The sequence below is a fragment of the Watersipora subatra genome, chromosome 1 (assembly GCF_963576615.1).
Source record: "Watersipora subatra chromosome 1, tzWatSuba1.1, whole genome shotgun sequence".
In the NCBI taxonomy this organism is placed as follows: domain Eukaryota; kingdom Metazoa; phylum Bryozoa; class Gymnolaemata; order Cheilostomatida; family Watersiporidae; genus Watersipora; species Watersipora subatra.
This window is the reverse complement of record NC_088708.1, coordinates 45133802-45157141: the sequence shown is the minus strand read 5'-3', so window position 1 is coordinate 45157141 and position 23340 is coordinate 45133802. Positions and strand designations below refer to the sequence as shown.

General features: G+C 34.4%; 1 protein-coding gene across 1 annotated transcript; it reads right to left on the bottom strand.

The window, feature by feature from the left end:
• Window positions 1–3909: 3909 nt before the first annotated feature.
• On the bottom strand, window positions 3910–4915 carry LOC137388188 (uncharacterized). The gene is made up of 3 exons (XM_068074695.1): window positions 4826–4915; window positions 4509–4583; window positions 3910–4381 (listed from the first exon to the last, which is right to left on the bottom strand). Exons 1-3 carry the CDS (start codon window positions 4913–4915, stop codon window positions 4007–4009), a joined length of 540 nt encoding a protein of 179 aa, XP_067930796.1. The 3' UTR covers window positions 3910–4006.
• Window positions 4916–23340: the final 18425 nt, after the last annotated feature.

The following is a 23340-nucleotide window of genomic DNA, read 5'->3' as shown; positions in this document are numbered from 1 at the left end:
TATATATATATATATATATATATATATATATATATATATATATACTAGCTGCATTACCCGCCTACAGTAACAGATTCACGTGCAGCATAAGGTTTATCGAGAGTTGGCTTTCATACTGTAAAACAACTCCAAATATGCAGTTACATCTCCCTCTCTCCATCTCTCCCTCTTTCCCCTCTCTCCCTCTCTCCGTCTCTCCCCTCTCCCTCCCTCTTCCTCCCCCTCTTTCTCTCCCTCTCTTTCCCTCTCTCTCTCCTCCCTCTCCTCCTCGCTCTCCCTCTCTCTCCCCTTCTCTCCCTCCCTCTCTCTCCCTCTCTCTCTCCCCCTCTCCTCCTCGCTCTCCCCTTCTCTCTCTCCCTCTCCCTCTCCCCCCCTCTCCTCCTTGCTCTCCCTCTCTCTCCCTCTCTCTCCCTCTCTCTCCCTCTCTCTCTCTCCCTCTTTCCGTCTCTCCCTCTTTCCGTCTCTCCCCTCTCTCTCCCTCTCTCCCCTCTCTCTCCCCTCTCTCTCTCCCTCTCTCTCTCTCCCTCTCTCTCTCCCCCTCTCCTCCTCGCTCTCCCCTTCTCTCTCTCCCTCTCCCCCTCTCTCTCTCCCCTCTCTCCTCCTCGCTCTCCCTCTCTCTCCCTTTCTCTCTCTCTCCCTTAGTTCAACGCAACACTTGCGGATAGACAACATTTTTGGTTTTTCTGTCGGGCGTATGAAGAAACAGTTTTCGACGTGTGCCTACTTTTGAGCAGGCGACGTATAGCTGGTCATGGCTGATGCAGGGTGACAGTAAGTCGATAGCAGCTGCTCTCTTTCTTTTCACAATAGCGTATCGCAACCCTCGGAGTACTCGTGAAAGTTCTGTAATAGTAAGTTACAGTAGGCCTACTCGAAGCTGGAAAAAATTAGTAACTCGGCTGCTGAAGGAAATGAACATGACCCACTATCACGAAAAGCGGCAAATCCAACGTTATTAAGTAGTGGAGATGTGGCAATTCATAGACAATACAACATCGTATAAGAAACACTTACCTTTTTGATGTGGAAATTTAGTAGGTGAGAAATGCGTTTTTCCAGTGGCTCCAAGAAACAAACGTTTACGTGACCTTCTCGGTACACGTTGGCAGTAAATATTAATTGCATGTAAATAACTACTCGTTAATTTATTTTATTTAACGAATAGTACATTTGTATAGCTGTATAGACACCTTTGTATAGGCCGCAGAACTCAGGAAAGGTGCTTTTTAACACGGCAGAAATTTTGCAGTTTAAAAAGCGTGCTAACCGGGGATTTCGGTTAATGCGCCAGAGCGGTGAAAGAAAAACAACAGAATCGCCACACCTTTATATAAGCCGTTTGGCTCAAATCGTCAGAGAAAGGTAGCGGCTAATAGTCCATATTACGAAATTACGAAATTACGATAATTAGTACTCATATTAATTCGGTTGGCTTCGTTCGACCGAATGGAAAAAGAAAGACCGCTCTATAATTTATTTACCGTTACTACACATATTAATTCAGTTCGCTTTGTACGACCGAAATTCGTACGACGATTATACTGCTCATATTTGGGAGTTATCGGTGACTCAATATATCGAGAAGACAACTCATACTATTAGCATATCAGTATTTATCGTCCATCCCTACGATGAATAGCAGGTTACGTATTATAATAGAGGCGTGTACTAACAGGAGATTCCCGTTAATGCGCCCTAGCGGTGAAAAAAACCACAAAATAGACACGCCCTTATATAAAAGTAGCGGCTAATAGTCCGAAATGTACGGTACTCTATAAAGCGGACAGACAGATACACAGATAGATAGACAACAATTGCCGTTTATATAGTAGATATATATATATATATATATATATATATATATAGATATATATATATATATATATATATACTTATATTTATTTATATATATATATTTATACTTATATTTATTTATACCTAAATATGTTATATTATTAATATTATATTATGATTAGAAAGTACAATCGCCAAAAGGATACAGAGTATATATGTGGTAAGAGTGATGGAATGGTAAGAACAGCGTAGCATTGTGGTTAGACACTTGTCTACAAACTTGTGGTTACAATCTTCATGAGTTCAAATCTAGTAAGAAGCAAACTTTTTGCTCTTAGATTCTGATCGCTATAGATGAACAGATAAATAGACAATGATAAACTTTGAGATTAATACATATGAATAAATATATATTATATAATTGTATATTTATACATGTATACATAGAATCTATATATTCATAGTATATACTAGAAATTCCCCTGTCATACAGCCCACGACCAAAGTGGTATTGGAAAAAAGGAAGGGTACTGATGGTTGAGAAATGCAATATTAGCAGTCAATTGGCACTGCAGTGCAATAGGATAACTGCAATGGTAGCTGTAATGTACTGGATGTGGGTGTTATTATATACAACAAACAGCAATAATGAAAGGAAAAGATTATATGTTTATATCTCTCCCCCTGCAATAGGAGAAATGCAATATTAGAAGTAAAATGCACTGATATTAGAATAACCAATATTATTAATATAGTAATACAGTAATAATAGAAAACCAATGCACAATTTTGTTTACATTTCAAAACATCATAGCTAACAATATCAAGAAGTAGTGATATTTATATATGTAGATTTTTAGAAAATATATTTAACAAAGCTATTTAGAAAAATAATAACAGTAACATATTGCCCAACATCGGTCACTATATACTTATACACTTATAATATCGAATAATTATTCTTATAATTAGTCATTGTAATAATCTCATAAAAATTGTTAGAAAAAATATCATTGTCATTTCCTTTACTTTCACCGCTTTGGACATCAGTTGGAATACCAAAGTACTCAAAAGTGTCCAAAATGTCAGTTACTTTGAAATCGGCAAAAAGAAACGATTGCTTTTCAGTACTTCTATGTTAATTACAGAAATCTTCGGCAATTGGACAATGCTATAGACTGGTGAAATGTGCACAGCTTTTTCGTGAAATGCCCACGACTTAATGGTTCTATTCCCTGTCGCTCGGCGTTTCGTCCGCCGGTCATAATTTTGATAAAAATAAGGCTTGTCAAGTTTTAACAACGATAGTAGTATGCAGAGAGCAGATCTACACAAAAAAGTGACGGATCCAGCGGGGGGATAGAAAAAGGGGGTTGCGAATTAAATTGGCTAGGGGTGTAGATTGAATTGCGTGGAGTTGAATGAGATGTTGGGGTTTGGGGGGAAATTGTGGTGTAGAGTAGGGGGTTGAATTCGAGGGGGTATGGATCCGCTCCCGGCGTAATCGGCGGATTATCTGTGGATGAGTCATCCGATTAGTGGGGGATGAGTCATCCGATTAAACGTGGATTATCGCGGGATTAGTCGGGGGAATCGTTGCGGATTAGTCGGCCGAATCGTCGCGGATTATCGGTGGATTAGTGGGGGTGAATATCTGGGACATCGAGGGCTGGTTGGTTTTCCGGAGTGGATCTCGCGGATTATCGAGGAGAGCGAGAGATTACCGGATGAGTGAGGGGGTTAATATCTGGGACACCGAGGGGTTGATTTTCCGGAGATTGTTATATATTTGAAACATTGAATATATATGAGAAAGTGTTTATGTACAAAGTTATTTTTTGAAGATTTGATGTTTTTGTAATGTTGAAGCTCTTGAATGGTTAAGAATTTTAAGGAAATTATTTTCGGTTTTTTTTTGTATATATGTAAGATTGAAATTTGTTGGAGAAATTAATATGTTGAATGAAAGATCAGTTTTATTACAAAATTATTCACTTTAAAAGATATATTTATATGTATTATTCATTATTTCCATCATCATTTTGTTTCAATAAAAATAAAATAGTTTATGTTTAACTTGAAATATATGAAAATGTTCAAGTAGATAGGTCACAATAAAGATAATATAGTATAAATGAAACATTGAATATATATATAAGAAAATGTTCATGTACAATCTTTAAAACGAAGTTTGTATCGAGATGTTTATCAATCACTCATCGTCATCGGAAATATCTATGATAGCAGAATCCTTTTTGCATTGTGCCGAACTCTCGTAAAATCTGCTTGCTTCTTTATGTCCCATGACTACTACATCGTAGTATTCGCGAGTATTGTGAGATGTTACTAGTCCCTTGTATATAATGATACCCGGATAATTTTCCTTCAACGAAAGGGCATATCTCGAAGGCATCGTTAAAGTTCCTTGAACTTCCTCTCCATCAACTTTGGTTGAAAATGCTACAGTTGGTACCACATTCACCTTGCCTTCAGCATCTTTGTATTCACTTGTTCCAACATTGTGATAGTAGAAAATAGATGGTGCTTTGAACTCCTTGAGATGACGAGTCTCGAAAAGTTGTATTTTCTGAAAGAATATCCCAATAGGACATACAGACAGACTATGACAAAATAGGACTTATAGTAAAACTAAAACATTCAGACAAATTAGTTCATTCAGTTGAACTAAGGAAATAAATACATGTAATACTTACTGAAGAAGCAAATTCTTCCATCCTTTTCTGACTATGTTTAGGGATATATCCATTTTGCTGGTGAGATATGGGAATCTACAATAGCATCGATTACAGTCAGACTACAATATACATTCAATCCATCTCATTCAATTAACTCAGAAGAACCAAATTCATCTGTTTTAATCTGAGTAGGGATATAACATACACTTTGCTAAGATATTGGAGTTTGCAATTACAATGAATACAATCAGCCTAGAACACATAGTTACTACTCAGAAGAGAAGATACATTGTAACATTCCTACATAACATCTAGATTGAATTTGTAGTACTTACTGTAAACCGTAATCTTTCGTTGAGATCTTGATAGAATTTTTCACGTAAGAGAAATCGACAAGCTTTTCGATTCCGGTCGCTTATTTCCATTCCATGAGAGCAGTAACCCCATCGCTTCACACATTTATCTGCACATTGTAATCGTTCTTGAAATATCCTTTTTCTGTTGTCTCTGGTACTCATTGTGAAGTTATGAACTGAATTGAAAAGGCATATTCGATCGAAGGTTTTATAACAAGTAGAAGTGTTGACGTGGTTCATTAATTTTGTGACCTAATAATATATATAAACAGATTTCGCGAAATTCAATTTCGCGAAATTCACTTTCGCGAAATTCAATTTCGCGAAAGTTGACTATATAATATATATATAATGTGTAATTTTTGCGAAATTCAATTTCGCGAAAGTTGACTATATAATATATAATGTGTAATTTCGCGAAATTCACTTTCGCGAAATTGAATTTCGCGAAAGTTGACTATATAATATATATAATGTGTAATTTCGCGAAATTGAATTTCGCGAAATTCACTTTCGTGAAATTCAATTTAGCGAAAGTTGACTATATAATATATATAATGTGTAATTTCGCGAAATCCAATTTCGCGAAATTCACTTTCGCGAAATTGAATTTTGCGAAAGTTGACTATATAATATATATAATGTGTAATTTCGCGAAATCCAATTTCGCGAAATTCACTTTCGCGAAATTCAATTTCGCGAAAGTTGACTATATAATATATATAATGTGTAATTTCGCGAAATCCAATTTCGCGAAATTCACTTTCGCGAAATTCAATTTCGCGAAAGTTGACTATATAATATATATAATGTGTAATTTCGCGAAATTCACTTTCGCGAAATTCAATTTCGCGAAAATCTGTTTACTATTTTCGCTTCATTGATTCTGTTGGATACGCCACTATTCTTCAATACTCTGTATAAGAAGCTTGCTCAGTGTAATTTTCCTTTTCATCACTTAGTCCTGCTCCTGATGCCTACTTATATACAGATTGAGATTTTGGGGCAATCGAGCGTTGATACCATAAGGCTTGTATGCTTCAGCTAGAATTCTGTTAGCCGGCTACTCGCGATTAAGTTCGTTGAGTGTCGCTGTGTTCAGGCTGTCGTGTGGACAAGCGCCTTGGCAATCGACCTGAGTGTTTTCCTAGGCTTGCCTATGGAATTCTCCTGTTTGGTTTGGCTTAACCATTCCATAACAGTCTCTTGCCCAGTAAATAGAGGGATGAGCAAAAAAAAGAAGGCCCAATGGACAGATGGAGGAATTGTACTAAGGTAGGTATAGGTAAGTATTCGTTTTGAAGAGAATATAAAGAAAATGAATATATGTATTGTTTTGAATAAATGTAGTATGTATCATTTATTCTCTCAAAGATTGATGAATGATAACAGGGTTCTCTTTACCAAAAGTATTTTGTCATGATTTTATCGAAAGATTGTGTATTATATATCACTTCACAGTCTTTTCCATATTTTGAAGATATCAGTTAGAATGTGATGCGAGTAGATTCTGGTGTTATTTGGATTAGTTGGGGGAATATTTGAATGAGTGAATTTTTTTTGTAATTATTCGAAAATATTCAATTCGTTTGTCGTTCAACTTTTGTCATTGGTTACATCATATAGATAGCAACTGAGAAGTTTTTCAAGTTTTGGATTCCATTTTAAGATTCGTCTCTTCTTGATGAACAGGAAAATTACATCATTCCAATGAGATAGATAGGGTAGAGGCGATACGTACATTCTCTGTTATTAACTAATGACGGCTCGAGCAGTCCACCGTATTGTTGTAGTCAAAACGTAAACAAAAGTCGATATTCTCAGATCTTCGAAATATTTCTATGACTGACTGGATTATATATCTCAAATTTTGGATATCTACATATAATCTTCTCTCAGAAGTTTGGATTATATCTCTCTGAACTTTGAATATAGAGAGGAAATCTATCCGAAAACTACCCATTCAGAAGGAGAGTGGAGCAAATCAGACGGGGTAAGTTGTTTTAGAATTAATTGGTGGAAAGTTTTAATAATTGAATAATAGTAGAGAGAATAGTAAAATGAGTTTTTAACTTTTACATCTGGAATTCTGCCTCACAGCTGTTCAAGTTTTCACAAAGAATTGTATCATTCGTTTCAACTGATAAATATATCTGCTTAGTTTGTTCAACTTTATTTAAGAAGAGTTCAATCCTCAAAAGATATGTCAAAATACATTCATCCCCAAACGAATAAAAATTCAGAAAATGTTTACGACATCAACTAAGGATTTTTCGGAACGATATCATGATGTTGCATCGAATATTATACAAGTTTTCAATCCCCCTTTCAATTTTGACTGATTTTGAAGTGAAGTGAATTTGTTGAAGTGTAGGTTTTGTATCTCACTGTGTATGGAAATCTCAATGAGGAGTAGTGAAGCAGAAAACACATTCATTAAATAATCTGAACTTTCTATTGAGTGTAAGATAAAAAAACTGAATGATGTAGTTAGAATGTAAATTGACTATGCATATATACTTCAGAGAAGATATTTTACAATTTGATTTCATCATTCTAGGATGACGATTCCTCAGTACCCAGATAATTACAATTCACTTATATCACTGAGTATACAAAAAGAGCTTGAACAGAAATCTCCAAAAGATTATCTCAAGTATGTTAATGAAAATCTATCCATCGACGAACGTGAATCTTTAATGATCGATGAATATCATAGAAGAAAGACATTCCTGACAGACTGGACTCACGACGGAAATTTAGTAGCTGAATGTATATATTATTTATTCTGAATACTTGAAGCTGAATGCATACATTATTTATTCTGAATACTTGTAGCTGAATGTATATATTATGTATTCTGAATACTTGTAGCTGAATGTATATATTATTTATTCTCAGTACTTGTAGCTGAATGTATATACTATTTATTCTGAGTACTTGTAGCTGAATGCATATATTATTTCTTCTGAATACTTGTAGCTGAATGCATACATTATTTATTCTGAATACTTGTAGCTGAATGCATACATTATTTATTCTGAATACTTGTAGCTGAATGTATGTATTATTTATTCTGAATACTTGTAGCTGAATGTATATATTATTTATTCTGAGTACTTGTAGCTGAATGCATACATCATTTATTCTGAGTACTTGTAGCTGAATGTATATACTATTTATTCTGAATAGTTGTAGCTGAATGCATATATTATTTATTCTGAATACTTGCAGCTGAATGTATATATTATTTATTCTGAATACTTGTAGCTGAATGTATGTATTATTTATTCTGAATACTTGTAGCTGAATGTATATATTATTTACTCTGAAACTTGTAGCTGAATGTATGTATTATTTATTCTGAATACTTGTAGTTGAATGTATGTATTATTTATTCTGAATACTTGTAGCTGAATGCATATATTATTTATTTTGAATACTTGTAGCTGAATGTATATATTATTTACTCTGAAACTTGTAGCTGAATGTATGTATTATTTATTCTGAATACTTGTAGCTGAATGTATATATTATTTATTCCGAATACTTGTAGCTGAATGCATACATTATTTATTCTGAATACTTGTAGCTGAATGTATGTATTATTTATTCTGAATACTTGTAGCTGAATGCATACATTATTTATTCTGAATACTTGTGGCTGAATGCATACATTATTTATTCTGAGTACTTGTAGCTGAATGTATATATTATTTATTCTGAATACTTGTAGCTGAATGCATACATTATTTATTCTGAATACTTGTAGCTGAATGCATATATTATTTATTCTGAGTACTTGTAGCTGAATGTATATACTATTTATTCTGAGTACTTGTAGCTGAATGTGAATTTCGCGAAATTCAATTTCGCGAAATTACACATTATATATATTATATAGTCAACTTTCGCGAAATTCAATTTCGCGAAAGTGAATTTCGCGAAATTACACATTATATATATTATATAGTCAACTTTCGCGAAATTGAATTTCGTGAAAGTGAATTTCGCGAAATTCAATTTCGCGAAATCTGTTTATATATATCATTAGGTCACAAAATTAATGAACCACGTCAACACTTCTACTTGTTATAAAACCTTCGGGCGAATATGCCTTTTCAATTCAGTTCATAACTTCACAATGAGTACCAGAGACAACAGAAAAAGGATATTTCAAGAACGATTACAATGTGCAGATAAATGTGTGAAGCGATGGGGTTACTGCTCTCATGGAATGGAAATAAGCGACCGGAAGCGAAAAGCTTGTCGATTTCTCTTACGTGAAAAGTTCTATCAAGATCTCAACGAAAGATTACGGTTTACAGTAAGTACTACAAATTCAATCTAGATGTTATGTAGGAATGTTACAATGAATCTTCTCTTCTGAGTAGTAACTATGTGTTCTAGGCTGAATGTATTCATTGCAATTGCAAACTCCAATATCTTAGCAAAGTGTATGTTATATCCCTACTCAGATTAAAACAGATGAATTTGGTTCTTCGGAGTTAATTGAATGAGTTGGTTTGAATGTATATTGTAGTCTGACTGTAATCAATGCTATTGTAGATTCCCATATCTCACCAGCAAAATGGATATATCCCTAAACATATTCAGAACTCGAAAAAGAAAATTTCACCTGTAACTCTTTCTAACACGACTCCTCCAACGAAGAAGAAGAAGAAATCCAACCAAATCGAAACGAATTTGGAGCAAAAGGCAAAAGATGTGGCAGACAAGTTAAGAACATTAAGTAAGGCTACTTTAATGGAAGCAAAATCACTGCAGAGAATGACAGACCTTTCAGTAGGATTGATTATGGAGGTGACAAAAACGGAAGAAGCTCATTCGTTCCATGGAGCGTGCTGTATCATTCACTTCAACTATGTGGAAAATGGGATTAGTAAATCTACTGCTGTATTTGCTCCAAAACGCTTTCTAGATGGATCGCTGTCTTATCCAAGTATTATGGTATATCTTGGATTAAAACCTAAGGGTAATGGACAAGGAAGTTACCATGACTTAAGACGAGTAACAGAAGGAACCTCAACTCCCTCGGACATAAAACGTACTCTAGTCAATCTGAGAACGAAGAGACTTTGAAAAACTTATACAACATTTCGAGATTCGTCATCTCAAGGAGTTCAAAGCACCATCTATTTTCTACTATCACAATGTTGGAGCAAGTGAATACAAAGATGCTGAAGGCAAGGTGGATGTGGTACCAACTGTAGCATTTTCAACCAAAGTTGATGGAGAGGAAGTTCAAGGAACTTTAACGATGCCTTCGAGGTATGCCCTTTCGTTGAAAGAGAATTATCCGGGTATCATTATATACAAGGGGCTAGTAACATCTCACAATACTCGCGAATACTACGATGTAGTAGTCATGGGACATGAAGAAGCAAGCAGATTTTACGAGAGTTTGGAACCAATGCAAAAAGGATCCTGCTATCATAACTATTTCCGATGACGATGAGTGATTGATGAACAACTCGATACAAACTTCGTTTTAAAGATTGTACATGAACATTTTCTTATATATATTCAATGTTTCATTTATACTATATTATCTTTATTGTGACCTATCTACTTGAACATTTTCATATATTTCAAGTTAAACATAAACTATTTTATTTTTATTGAAACGAAATGATGATGGAAAATAATGAATAATACATATAAATATATCTTTTAAAGTGAATAATTTTGTAATAAAACTGATCTTTCATTCAACATATTAATTTCTCCAACAAATTTCAATCTTACATATATACAAAAAAACTCGAAAATAAAATCCTTAAGATTCTTAACCATTCAAGAGCTTCAACATTACAAAAACATCAAATCTTCAAAAAAATAACTTTGTACATAAACACTTTCTCATATATATTCAATGTTTCAAATATATAACAATCTCCAGAAAATCATCCCCTCGGTGTCCCAGATATTAACCTCCTCACTCATCCGGTAATCTCTCGCTCTCCTCGATAATCCGCGAGATCCACTCCGGAAAACCAACCAGCCCTCGATGTCCCAGATATTCACCCCCACTAATCCAGCGTTCATTCAACCGAAACGACATAACACCGTTCACCCCACCGGTCGCCAACCCAACCCCATCCATTCGACGATCGATCGCTCAACTCGTCGACACCCGAATCCCAAACCCATCGCATCGAAACCCGAAACCATCGCCCTCTTCACGTCATCCTTCCCACAATTCCTCTCGACCAGCACCGCATCCTTCCCACAATTCCTCTCAAACTTCATAACCTTAGCTCCCAACACTCACACACCTACCCCCCCAAACTTTCCATCAGACAACACCATTCTCCGAGGTTCTCGGGCTAAAATGTACCCAAAATCTCACTTTAAGTGCAAACGTGTGTAGATCTGCTCTCTACATACTACTAACGATTTTAGGCCGAATTAATCTGTATATTTATGTATAATCCGATCAGATGGGTAAATTTTAGGAAATTTTCTACAAATAATAAAGGCTTGGTAACATATTTAAATAGGTTTATATGTGTTTTGTACCGTTATTATACTTAAACGACTTCATTGAAAAATGGTAAAATTTGTTGATGAGATTTTGGTACAAGGGTTTGCGACGGCCGTTGATGAATAATTTTTGGGAGTAGTGTGCGCATATGCATTTATCATAAATCTCCCAAACAATCGCTTCGCTCGTGTTTGGTCGTGGGAAAATTCTCAAAGTTTGTTACTTGTAGTTCATCTGTCCAGCTATAGCAGTTAAAATCTAGAAAGTAGTAGTGCGCTTCCTACTGGATTGGAACTCACAAAGATTGCAACAGCAAATGTGTAACCACACTTACCTAACCACAAGGCTAAGCCGTTTTTACCATTACCATGGCTATTACCATATACTGTATACCTTTTTTACGATTGCACATGCTAAATGTGCAATTTTATTATTAATTGCTATTACCTTTTGCATTTGTAAACTTTTTGAAAGTTTTTAAAAGCTAATTTTTGCTACCATTACTAATTTTTGAAATTTGTCTTTGCTTTTGAAATTTTTCAAATGTCTCGTTACACTCCTATGTCCGGTCTTTCCTAAAGTTCGATCGCTAAATCTGTAAAGGCTAAATACTTTTTTCATAGATGATTGTATTATCTCAAATAGATATATAAACCTTTATATATCTATATTTATATCTATGATTTATGGTTTATATATCTATGATTATCTCAAATAGAAATGACCTCTACATTCTCTCTCTCTATATGACCAAACAAAGTACCAACCAAAGACAGTCCGATATCTCATGTTTATGTTAATACCAGCATTGAGAGGTACTGGTATCGAGAGGTACCAGTGTCATTGTATTCAAAGTTCTGATGGATAGCTTCTGCTGCAACAGTAACCTTCTTTTATACACACACTTTTACTGCACTAATTGTTATTAACAACTTAGCACAATCACAATTATTTGGTTTTCTCAGCTCGTATTGTATCATCAACAAATCATTTTTATTGGAATCGTAGCAGAGCAGACTCTATTTAGCTATTACTTGCTAATTATTTCTCACATTCAACAACTTTTACAGTTGTTTTATTTTTTTTTCTAATTTATTTGGCCTGTTCAAAACATTTTTCTCATGATATTTAGTTTAAAAGTTAAAATGGTAACAGTTGTTATATGTTAAATAAACAGATTTTCTTTGCAAATACTTTTTTACTACCCGGGTAACTCAGGCATTCATCTAGTGTATAATATAAAGGGTATTTAGCTGTTAGTTAATCACTACAGATCCGTTTCAAACAGTCATAGATCCGTTTCCATCAGGTAATGATTTCAGAAAGATAGAATACAAGATGGCTACCAGTGGGTGTGAGAATGACTCAGGGCTGGGGCCACTAGCGAATATTGGACACACTGCACTAAAGCGCATTGCCAGCCATGGTTTTGCACCGCACACTTGCACTATGCAGTTTAAGGTGGAGCTTTATGCAGTTGCACTTTGCACTATCCACTATTAGGACAGAATCATACACTTGCATTTCACGCTTTGCACTTTCTCCAAGCATGAAATCCATTTGCACTTTATACTTTGCACTTTATGGTTCAAGTTAATCCACTTGCACTGCACGATGTACTTTTCATATAATTTTGCATTTCACTATTTCACACTATTCACTTTTCATTAACATTTGCTCTTTACTTTTTCGCACTATGCATTTTTCATATAATTTTGCACTTAACTATTTCGCACTATTCATTTTTCATTAACATTTGCACTTTACTTTTTCGCACTATGCACTTTTCATATAGTTTTGCACTTCGCTATTTCGCACTATTCACTAGCCAAACATACATGCATTCCACTATGCATTTCACTAGTGGAAGTGGAAATGCAGTGCGAAATCAATTTGCATTACAAGTGGCCCCAGCCTTGAAATGACTAATCAACCACATATCATTGATCAATGGGTAATTGCCATCAACAAATGTGAACCACCTAAGAGTTTCCTTCTTTGACATGGCTGAGCAAATAACTCTTAGCATGCCTGCAAAATCTTATTTTCAATAAGCATTGTTCTAACGTGCACATAGTCATGAACTTTTCAAAAAAGTGAACGATGTATCTTTTGCTTGTGTTTGAGTAAGCTTTACATTGTTTAACTTTTTTCCATTTAACAGTGTATGCTACGGTGCTACCATTTGGTCTTTTAATTTCCAAATATGTTTGATAAGCCCAGTTTGGTTTCTTTTACTTGCGTTGCTGAATGGCGCTTTGCTTTGAATGGCAGCTTTAAAGCCGGTTTCACACGGTCTTACATATGTTTCGTTAGTGTTGTAATCGGTTCTAGTCACTGCGGCTTGATACACCATGCTCTTTGTTCTGCTATCGCCATCAAATGGTCATTCGTTTTTTGTCTACCATTGTCTTTCAGTTGTAGATGTTTTTTTTCAAGACTTTCTGAGAATGCTTTTGTTATGTCGGTTTTCTTGTTTGGCATGCAGGAGTAGTTAAGTCTTAAAAAGTTTGCGCGTTAAATATGTGGTAGAAATTGTGGTTTTTGAGAAAGCATTGTTTTATTGCTGTTGAGAAAGCTTTTGCCAACAATGGTTTTCTTGCTTGAACTGTATTTGGCATTGTACCAGATTGCCTTTTTGTGTCGCCGGCGGTTTTTCTTGTTAAGTTTTTCAGTTTTGTAGTCTAGTTGATATTTGTAGCCACTAGTTGATATTTGTGTACTATCTTCTAGCATCGCTGCTATGGTGTTTTGAATGCCAAATTGTTCTTTGAAGATATACTTGTCAGTTTTTGTTTATATTTTAGGGTATGTTTTCAGTATGCTGGGTGGGTGGTTTTATTATGGACATATAATAATATGGTATTGCCAGGTTTTGTGTATAGAGTCTATAGTCAACAGTACTTAGGTCAAATGTTACATATAATAAGTCAATCATCTTTTTGTTTGCGTAAATTGTCATCTTTAAGTAGTGCTTCTTAAATACTTAGCATATTTATTTTCAAGTTTTCAGTTCTTTTTGGCCTTGCTTTGCATGCTGCTCGTCTATGGTTTCTGTAAAGTCCAATGTTGTGTCTAACTTCATGAGGTAGTAATGTCAGTAAGTATGTACCTACTAGTGTGCAAGTCTCAGCTACGTCATATCTGTCTATGGTTACATCAAATACGCTTCTTGTATCCTTTTTTGTAGAAGGTTCGTTGTTGTGAAATACCCATGATTTCTCAGCGTGTGATTCATATCATTCAATTCTTTTTATAAAAATGGAAATTGAGGCATTTTCTATGACTGAATCACCTCTAGAAATGCAAATAACTCTAGTTGTCCCTGGCAATAAGTTGCATAAGTTTTGTTTATTATGAACATATGAAACTGTTGGCGTTGCTCCTATCCCATTATGTTTGTTAAAATGTACCCAATTGTCAGAGATCATTTTTGTAAGTCCAAAAACGTATACATATATATATGTATATATATGTATATATATATATATATATATATATATATATATATATATATATATATATATATATATATATATATATGTGTGTGTGTATGTATATATATGTATGTACATATAAATATATAAATGTATATATATGTATGTACATATAAATATATAAATGTATATATATATATAAATATATATAACTAGTTTGGTTAGCAACTAGCTGTTGCTGACCAAACAGAGAGATATTGTCAAGGCTCTTCCCACAGAGACAATATAATGGTTCGCGTGGCCGCATTTGTAAAATTATCAGTGTGCGCTGTAGCTATAGCCGAAATGACACACGTATCCACATACTTTGAGAAATATATACATTGATATATATTATATATGTGATGTATTTCAGTGATTTGTTTATTTTCAGCGCTTCATTTTCACCTTTGTACCAATGTGATGGAATCCGACAGCCGCTGACTCAGAAGAGTACCACAACCAATAAATGAACAATAGAATAGCTTAATAGAATAAAGTCGACACAGTCTCTTGTTAGTCTTATCCATAGAGTTATCTCCCCCTAGAGTGATAACTACACGAGCGTTTCTGGTGCCAACAAGGAGCGTTTAGGCCACGCCTCTTTTTTGTGCTAGTCAGTCGTAGTGATTGACTAGATCAATAACATCAGCCATGAGAAGGGTTAAACAAGGATCATGAATTCCAGTTGAGATAGTAATTAATGCTCATATTAAAGAAATGATGATTATAGTTTATTACTCTAATATATGCTTATTATTTAAAGCAATTCAATACCTACCAGGGATTGCTAAACATATTATGGAAATGTTTACTTTTTCATTTCCATAAACATAAATATTTCCATAATTTTAGGGAAATGGATATGGAAATTTTATTTTACAAGTATGGAAATAGTATGAAAATGGAAATAGTATGGAAATGAATTATGGAAATGCTATTGAAATGGAAATAATATGGAAATGAATTATGGAAATGGAATTATGGAAATGAATTATGGAAATGGAAATAATATGGAAATGGAAATGAATTATGGAAATGGAATTAATATGGAAATGAATTATGGAAATGGAAATAATATGGAAATGGAAACAATATGGAAATGAATTATGAAAATGGAAATTGTGACATACACGTAATCCCTGATACCTACATGACTTGCCAAGGCATTGAATAGATAGTGAGTGAAAGTGAAGGTAATGCAAGCAGTTACTCATAGATAACATACATAGTCATACTGGGGTTGTATTACATTGGTGTGATGGGAAGCTAATCAACTGCCATCAACTATGAGCTGTACTACCCGGTGTTGCCCGAGTAATAAAAAAGTATTTGGACAGAAAATTTATTTTTATATAACATTTACTATTCTAACTTTTAAACTTCATATCATGAGAAAATATTTTTAAGCAGTTTAAATGAATTAAGAGGAAAAAGAAAACAACTCTAAAGGTTTGCAAGCTTTTTCAAACAACTACAACTTTTAAATTTCATATCATGAAAGAAGTGTTTTGTTGAAATAAATTAGGAAAAAAAATAAAACTGTAAATGTGTTTAAATGTAAAATAATTAGCAAGTAATGGCTAAATATAATCTGTTTAGCTATGATTACAATGAAAAATTATTTAATAAATAAGGTAATAAAAAGTCTATTTTATTTTTATATAATTATAGTTAGTAGAATTAAGTATAATTTATTTTTATTTAACATATAACAACATTTACCACTTTAACTTTCAAACTACATATTATGAAAAGTGTTTTGTGTAATTGAAATAAATGAAGAGAAGAGAGAAAATAAAAACAACGGTAAATGTTTTCAAGCTTTTTCAAACAACTACCACTTTTAAACTTCATATCATGAAAGAAGTTTTTTGTTAAAATGAATTAAGAAGAAAAATGAAACTGCAAATGTGTTTAAATGTAAAATAATTAGCAAGTAATGCTAAATATAATCTGTTTAGCTATGATTACATGTACAATAAAAAATTATTGTAATCATAGCTAATTTTTATTACTTTATTTAATAATAATTTAATTTTAATTTAATAATTAATCAATAAAGTAATTCACAACTACTTTTTTATTACTTTATTTAATAAATAAAGTAATAAAAAGTTTATTTTATTTTTAAATAATTATAATTTAGTATAATTAAGTATAATTTATTTTTATCTAACATATAACAACATTTGCCACTCTAACTTTCAAACTTTTTGCTTGCTTACATCAAGCAAAGATGTCCACTAACTAGTGGACATCTTTGCTTCAAGCTAGTCTATGTATTTGATTGATATGTATTGAAATCTAATATTACATGCAAGGGCTGTTTGTGAACTGAGGTGACAATGAATCACTCTATCACCATACAATGTCAATACTTTCAGTTGATGGCAGTCGATTAGCTTCCCATCACACCAATGTAATACAACCCCAGCATGACTATCTATCTTATCTATGAGACTATGAGTAACCAATGATAAACAGCCCCCCATGTGGGGGGGGGCTGTATATCATTGGAGTAACTGATTGCATTAACTCACTTACTTAACACCATCTATTCAGTGCCTTTGCAATGCATGTAGGTATTGAATTGCTTTAAATAATAAGCATATATTAGAGTAATAAACTATAATCATCATTTCTTTAATATGAGCAATAATTACTGTCTTAACTGGAAATTCATGATCATTCTCATGGCTGACGCTATTGTTCTGTCGATCACTACGATTGACTAGCACAAAAAAGGGGCGTGGCCTAAACGCTCCTTGTTGGCACCGGAAACGCTCGTGTTGTTGAATGCACAGTTATCACTCTAGGGGGAGATAACTCTATGGTCTTATCCATGTCAGGGTGAGCTTTTACCCGAGTTTTACCTGGAATAGAAATTTATATATAAGGAGCCCAAATTGTATAAAAGGTGGTTGTGATTAGACCTTCATATCATGAATACATACATTTTAGCCGCAACAAATAGTCTTTGTTTCTTTATCCAGATTACCCCGGAGGTTACCCCGACACCCTGGTATTTGTTTCAAGGAAACAAACCCAGACTTATGTTAGATTAGTAGGGTATCACTTTAACAACATCCGTGGACTCGACAGTTACAATAACCAATGATATACAGCCCCCAAAGATAGCAGACGGCTATCATATTGGCGGGGTTTAATGATGGAGCTCCGTTAGGATTGTGCTAGCCTGGGTTTTGGAGCAAACACAACTCTCGGGGGGCGGTCGCGTTGCCTTGTTAGGTTTTGGAAAACACTGCTCGCTGTTATCGATTCATAAGCTCATTCAGTCAGTAGATCCCGCAGTTTACAATAGCAAACCTTGAATTTCTACAATGTAGGGGTAATACCTAATCAAAATAATGGATCCATACAAAATAAAACATTTCAAATTATCTACTTTAGTAATTTTAAAATTGGTAAAGGTCGTAGTATATGCTTAAAGTTGAATATAATTTACCCGAAATTACCCGAACAACGGCCTTTTTTTACATAGTTTTTGATTAATATTTTGCCACCCCTAATATAAAATGACAGTCTTTTATCGTTGTCACATTGTTTTACCTGGCCAATAAGATGGGACAGCAGGCAAAGCTGTGCAGTGTAGTTTTCATACTCAAAATCTATATACAAAACCGAAATTGGGCTATTTTACGATTGTGACTATTAATGTCACGAATGCTTGCGAATGGCAACTGACTGATCATAATGGTGACAATATTGGGCAACTATATTTATTTGAAAACAAAATAAAAACAACAGATCAGTAAAATAACTACTATTGTTCATAATATTTGTAAATTTACAAATATTATGGGCTATTATTAGGGCTTTATTCAGCATATTTGTTTGTTCGGGTGCCGTGTTGGGGTTCGTCCCAACAGAGCTCCATCATTACACCCCGCCCATATGAGAGCCGTCGGCTATCCTTGGGGGGGGGGCTGTATATCATTGCCACAACTAAGGTTAACAGGGGTAATGAGCTAGGAGCAGCTTTCAAGGCGGTTGCCCAAAACATTACACCAGCATAAGCGAATGCAAAATTTTGATAGATAGCTTTTACAGCAGCAGCAACAATAAATCAAACTTAAAAAGCTAATTTTCTCTGAATTGTTAAAATTGTGAAAGAACCCTCAAAGTTTATATTCATGAAGAACTTCGTACTCCTCATGCTGAAGAAAGTGGTCGGTCAAACTACACCCTTACTTTTTCACTTAATTTCAGCCATTTGTTCGGATAATGAAATAAAAACAATTGAGCAGATATATGAGTCGAGTATATAGCATGCAACAAGTAAAACCAACGGTCTGCATTGAGACTGTTTTATGCTCAGCTCAGTTGGGTCCTGACAAATCCCGCTTTACCGGTAAAATCGGCTTTTTCTTTTCGAAACATGGCCAATTTCTTTGATGATAGCCGGTACCCAACCAGTCATTTAGCCGGGCTGGTCATCTCTTCTTTTGGCCCATCATGGCCAAACCATCTCTGCGTTAGCCCAGCAAAGCCAAGTCATATTCTTGTTAGTCAGGTAGCGCAGGAGCCAACTGCATGGGCTCTCGAGTGTTTGTTTGGCCAAGATATCAGTTGGCTGGCGTAATGATAACTTTTTCTGCTGGACGGTATCGATTACAGTAATTCAAAGTTTTATGAATCTAGATGAAAAAACTCTCATACACAAAAGAATTTGGAATGCAAATCAGTGACTGATCTCAAAACATATGTTTACTACAACCAGTTCACAGAAGTATTTCTTCATTAAAATTACAAAGTAGTTCGATCAAACTTAAAGGTTGGCTTGCAACAAAATTCACATTACAGTTATTTGGTATCAAAAGATTCACCATGTCATACTCTGTTGTGTTTTAGGTGCAAAATATGTGGGAATACGATTACAAGCTTTTAAAAAGCTAAAAAACGAACAGTTAATCGCAACCACACGAGACCGCCGTAATTTGGATTCTCTTTCCAAAACGGCTCAAATGGGACGTAGTTGTTACAAGATGGTTTCTGTTTACACTTTCATGCAACCTCATTCGTCGAAATATTTTCACAAATATACTTCATGCATTCAATAAAACCATGTCTATTGTTCTTACGCGTCTATTTTCTCGTCAATGTAATGCTGTCACTTTTAGCACTGATATCTTATAACTTAAAAATCGTTAAATTTTGTAACCTTAGCTCGAAGGAGTACATATCATTGTCCGATAATCATGACGAGCCTGTTGGTCACCTGTGATAATCAAAAAGTGCTGCAGAAAATATTTGTGAAGTATTGGGTCACATGATCAGACTACGACTTGACAATTAGATCAGGCCGAAACAAAACTGTAAAGTAGCGAGCATCTATATTTGATACGGGGTCTTTGGTAAAACCCGAAGTGTTTGTCATAAACTAGTGTTACGATAAGTTTTATATTGAGCTTTTTATTGGCCTTTCATTTCACGTGAGCACATCACGTGACAAGAGAATAACCAAGCTGTAATGACTACGTCAGATAAATAAACAGATTCCAATCTACGACGGCCTTTTGTTTTTGAGCTTTTAAGAGCTTGTAATCCCATTTCCACATATTTGGCACCTACAACACAACAGAGTAAAACATGGTGAACCTTTTGATACCAAATAATTGTAATGGGAATTTTGTTGCAAGTTAACCTTTAAGAAGGTTGATGTATATTGTTTTATGTGTATAATGAATAGTTGTAAATTACTATTTTGTTCTAAAATTTCTTTCGTTAGGCGACAAAATTGTCGGTAATGCTAAACATTATGTACTTGTATCTGTTAGCTCACTGTTAGTATGACGAGCCTTAAAACCTTTTATAAAGTTGTGCAGTAGGAAAAACTGGAATTTATTTGCCTCATTCACACATTTTATAAAACCCTCTGGTGTTCATCACTGCACAATAGAACTAGTTCCAATCAGTAACTACAGTCTCTAACTATTCAAACTCGAGAGAGTTGTTAAGCAAAGATTTTTAAAGGTGTTTAGGAAAACAGCTTATAAGGTTTCATAGCCTGTGTAGAATTATAGATGTAAAATCATTAGTGAAGATTGTATGCATAAAAATTATTGCACCTGTACCACACGTATATCCAGGTATTCCAATAATGTCATGAGTCGTTATGGATTCTTCCTAATAACTTGAATAATTGATGAATATTAGTGTAATAATAAATTTATCAAATATATAATACAAATGCTTTAAACTGTTTAGCAATAGTAACATTTTATGAATAATATTTTAAACACCAGGACTATTAGAAATCTAAGGTACATGATTGAACTACTAAAAAGTCACAAATTCAGCAGTTTCAAATGATTGGAAGACAAAATAGAATAATATTTCATAATAAGTTGGAATATTTTGTCAAGCCAAATCTTTGCATTAGATAGCAATTTTGTTCTAATCTGTTGGCTGTAACGACGATGAAATTCTGATAATTACAAGTTATCTGCTCATGGTTTAAAGTGTATCCCAGAAGAAGCTTGTCATGATTATGGTATTTTAGCTGTTATTGTATTTCTTATACATTATGCTAATTTATAATAATTTAGATGAACTATAATTCATTTAAAAAAGAGCCAGTACATAAAACTTGTACCATAATACGTAGACTCACATATAATACGCACGACAGTCTTAAGAAAGGTCAAATACTTTAAATTTATCTGATGTGATTAAGTCAAAGACAAAGCTGTCCTGTGCCGCTGTTATGTCTGTATATATATATATATATATATATATATATATATATATATATATATATATATATATATATATATATATATATATATATATATATATATATATATATATATATATATATATATATATATATATATATATATATATATATATATATATATATATATATATATATATAGTACTTTATTGGCAATAATTTCATTTCACAAATAGAAATGTTTTTCAAATTAGGCCATACAACAATAGTAAAACAAAAAAACAGGGAAAAAAGCAACAGTTAGCCATTAAAATTGAATAAATAGTCTGACAAATAGTGTTTAAAATGCCTTTCTCTGCTAAGAGAACGGATATTTGGTAGATTGTTAAAGCAGCTGGCAATGAAATTTTCAAAATGATTGTTCTCTTACTCTGTACTCTTATGAGGAACTGAAACATTAACTATCTATATGAATAAAGTTGAGATGCTGTGTGTATATATTATGAGGTGTTTAAAAAGAATGTTATAAACACCAATAAATGATAGTCATGTACAAAGAGATATAAAGAAGAATAGGTATCTCATCAATTGTGGATATATAATCAACTAGCTGCATCACCCGCCTACTGGAACAGATTCACGTACAGCGTAAGGTTTAATGAGAGTCGTCTTTCATACTGTAAAACGACTCCAAATATACAGTCTACTGAAATTGTTGACCTGATCAAACATACAGTACATGTCAATAATGTTGTGAAGAACAATAAAAATCTGCAATGTGTTTTACAGCTAGATGCGTGTATAATCTAGTAAATATTCTAGATTCGTGCATCTAGATTTATACATCCGTTCTTACTCGTCTATATTTGCAGTTGACGATCGCGCACTTTTGCCGCCGACTTCCCGACTCGGCCGACCAGTATTTACTCGCCCAATAGTTGACAATCGCGCTCTTATACTCGCCTCGCTATCAATAGTCTCGCACTAGCAATCAATCCCCTTGCATTCAATCGGCTCGCACTCGCCCCGCAATCAATCGCTTTGCACTCGTCTCACAATCAATCGCCTCGCATTCGATCGCTTCGCACTCGCCTCGCACTCAATTTTCTTGCAATCAATCGCCTCGCAATCAATTGCCTCACAATCAATCGCCTCGCAATCAATTGCCTTGCAGTCAATCGCCTCGCACTCGCAATCAATCGCCTCGCATTCGATCGCTTCGCATTCGCCTCGCACTCAATTTTCTTGCAATCAATTGCCTCGCAATCAATTGCCTCGCAATCAATTGCCTCGCAATCAATTGCTTTGCAGTCAATCGCCTCGCAATCAATCGCCTTGCACTCGCAATCAATCGCCTCGCATTCCATCATTTTGTAATCAATCGCCTCCCACTTGCCTCGCAGTCAATTGCCTCGCACTGGCAATCAATCACCTTGCAATCAATCGCTTAGGACTCAATCGCCTCGCAATCAATCGCCTCGCAATCAATCGCCTTGCACTCGCCAACTCATTCATCTGGAGCGCCACACCTGGAGACTCTCACCGCACTCGGGGCAAAAAGGTACTCACTCAGGTACATAAAAGTTGTACCATAATACGTAGACTCAAATTTAATACGCATGACAGTCTTAAGAAATGTCAAATACTTCAAGTAGTTTACAACTGTCCTTTCTGACAATGTCAGACAGGACAGTAAGATAGTCATTCAAATGGGAAAAACTAATGCAGGCTATGCTAAACTGTGGGAGAGACTGTTGGAAATTTATATGATGTCATTAAGAGTCAAAGACAATGTTGTCTACGCTGTTGT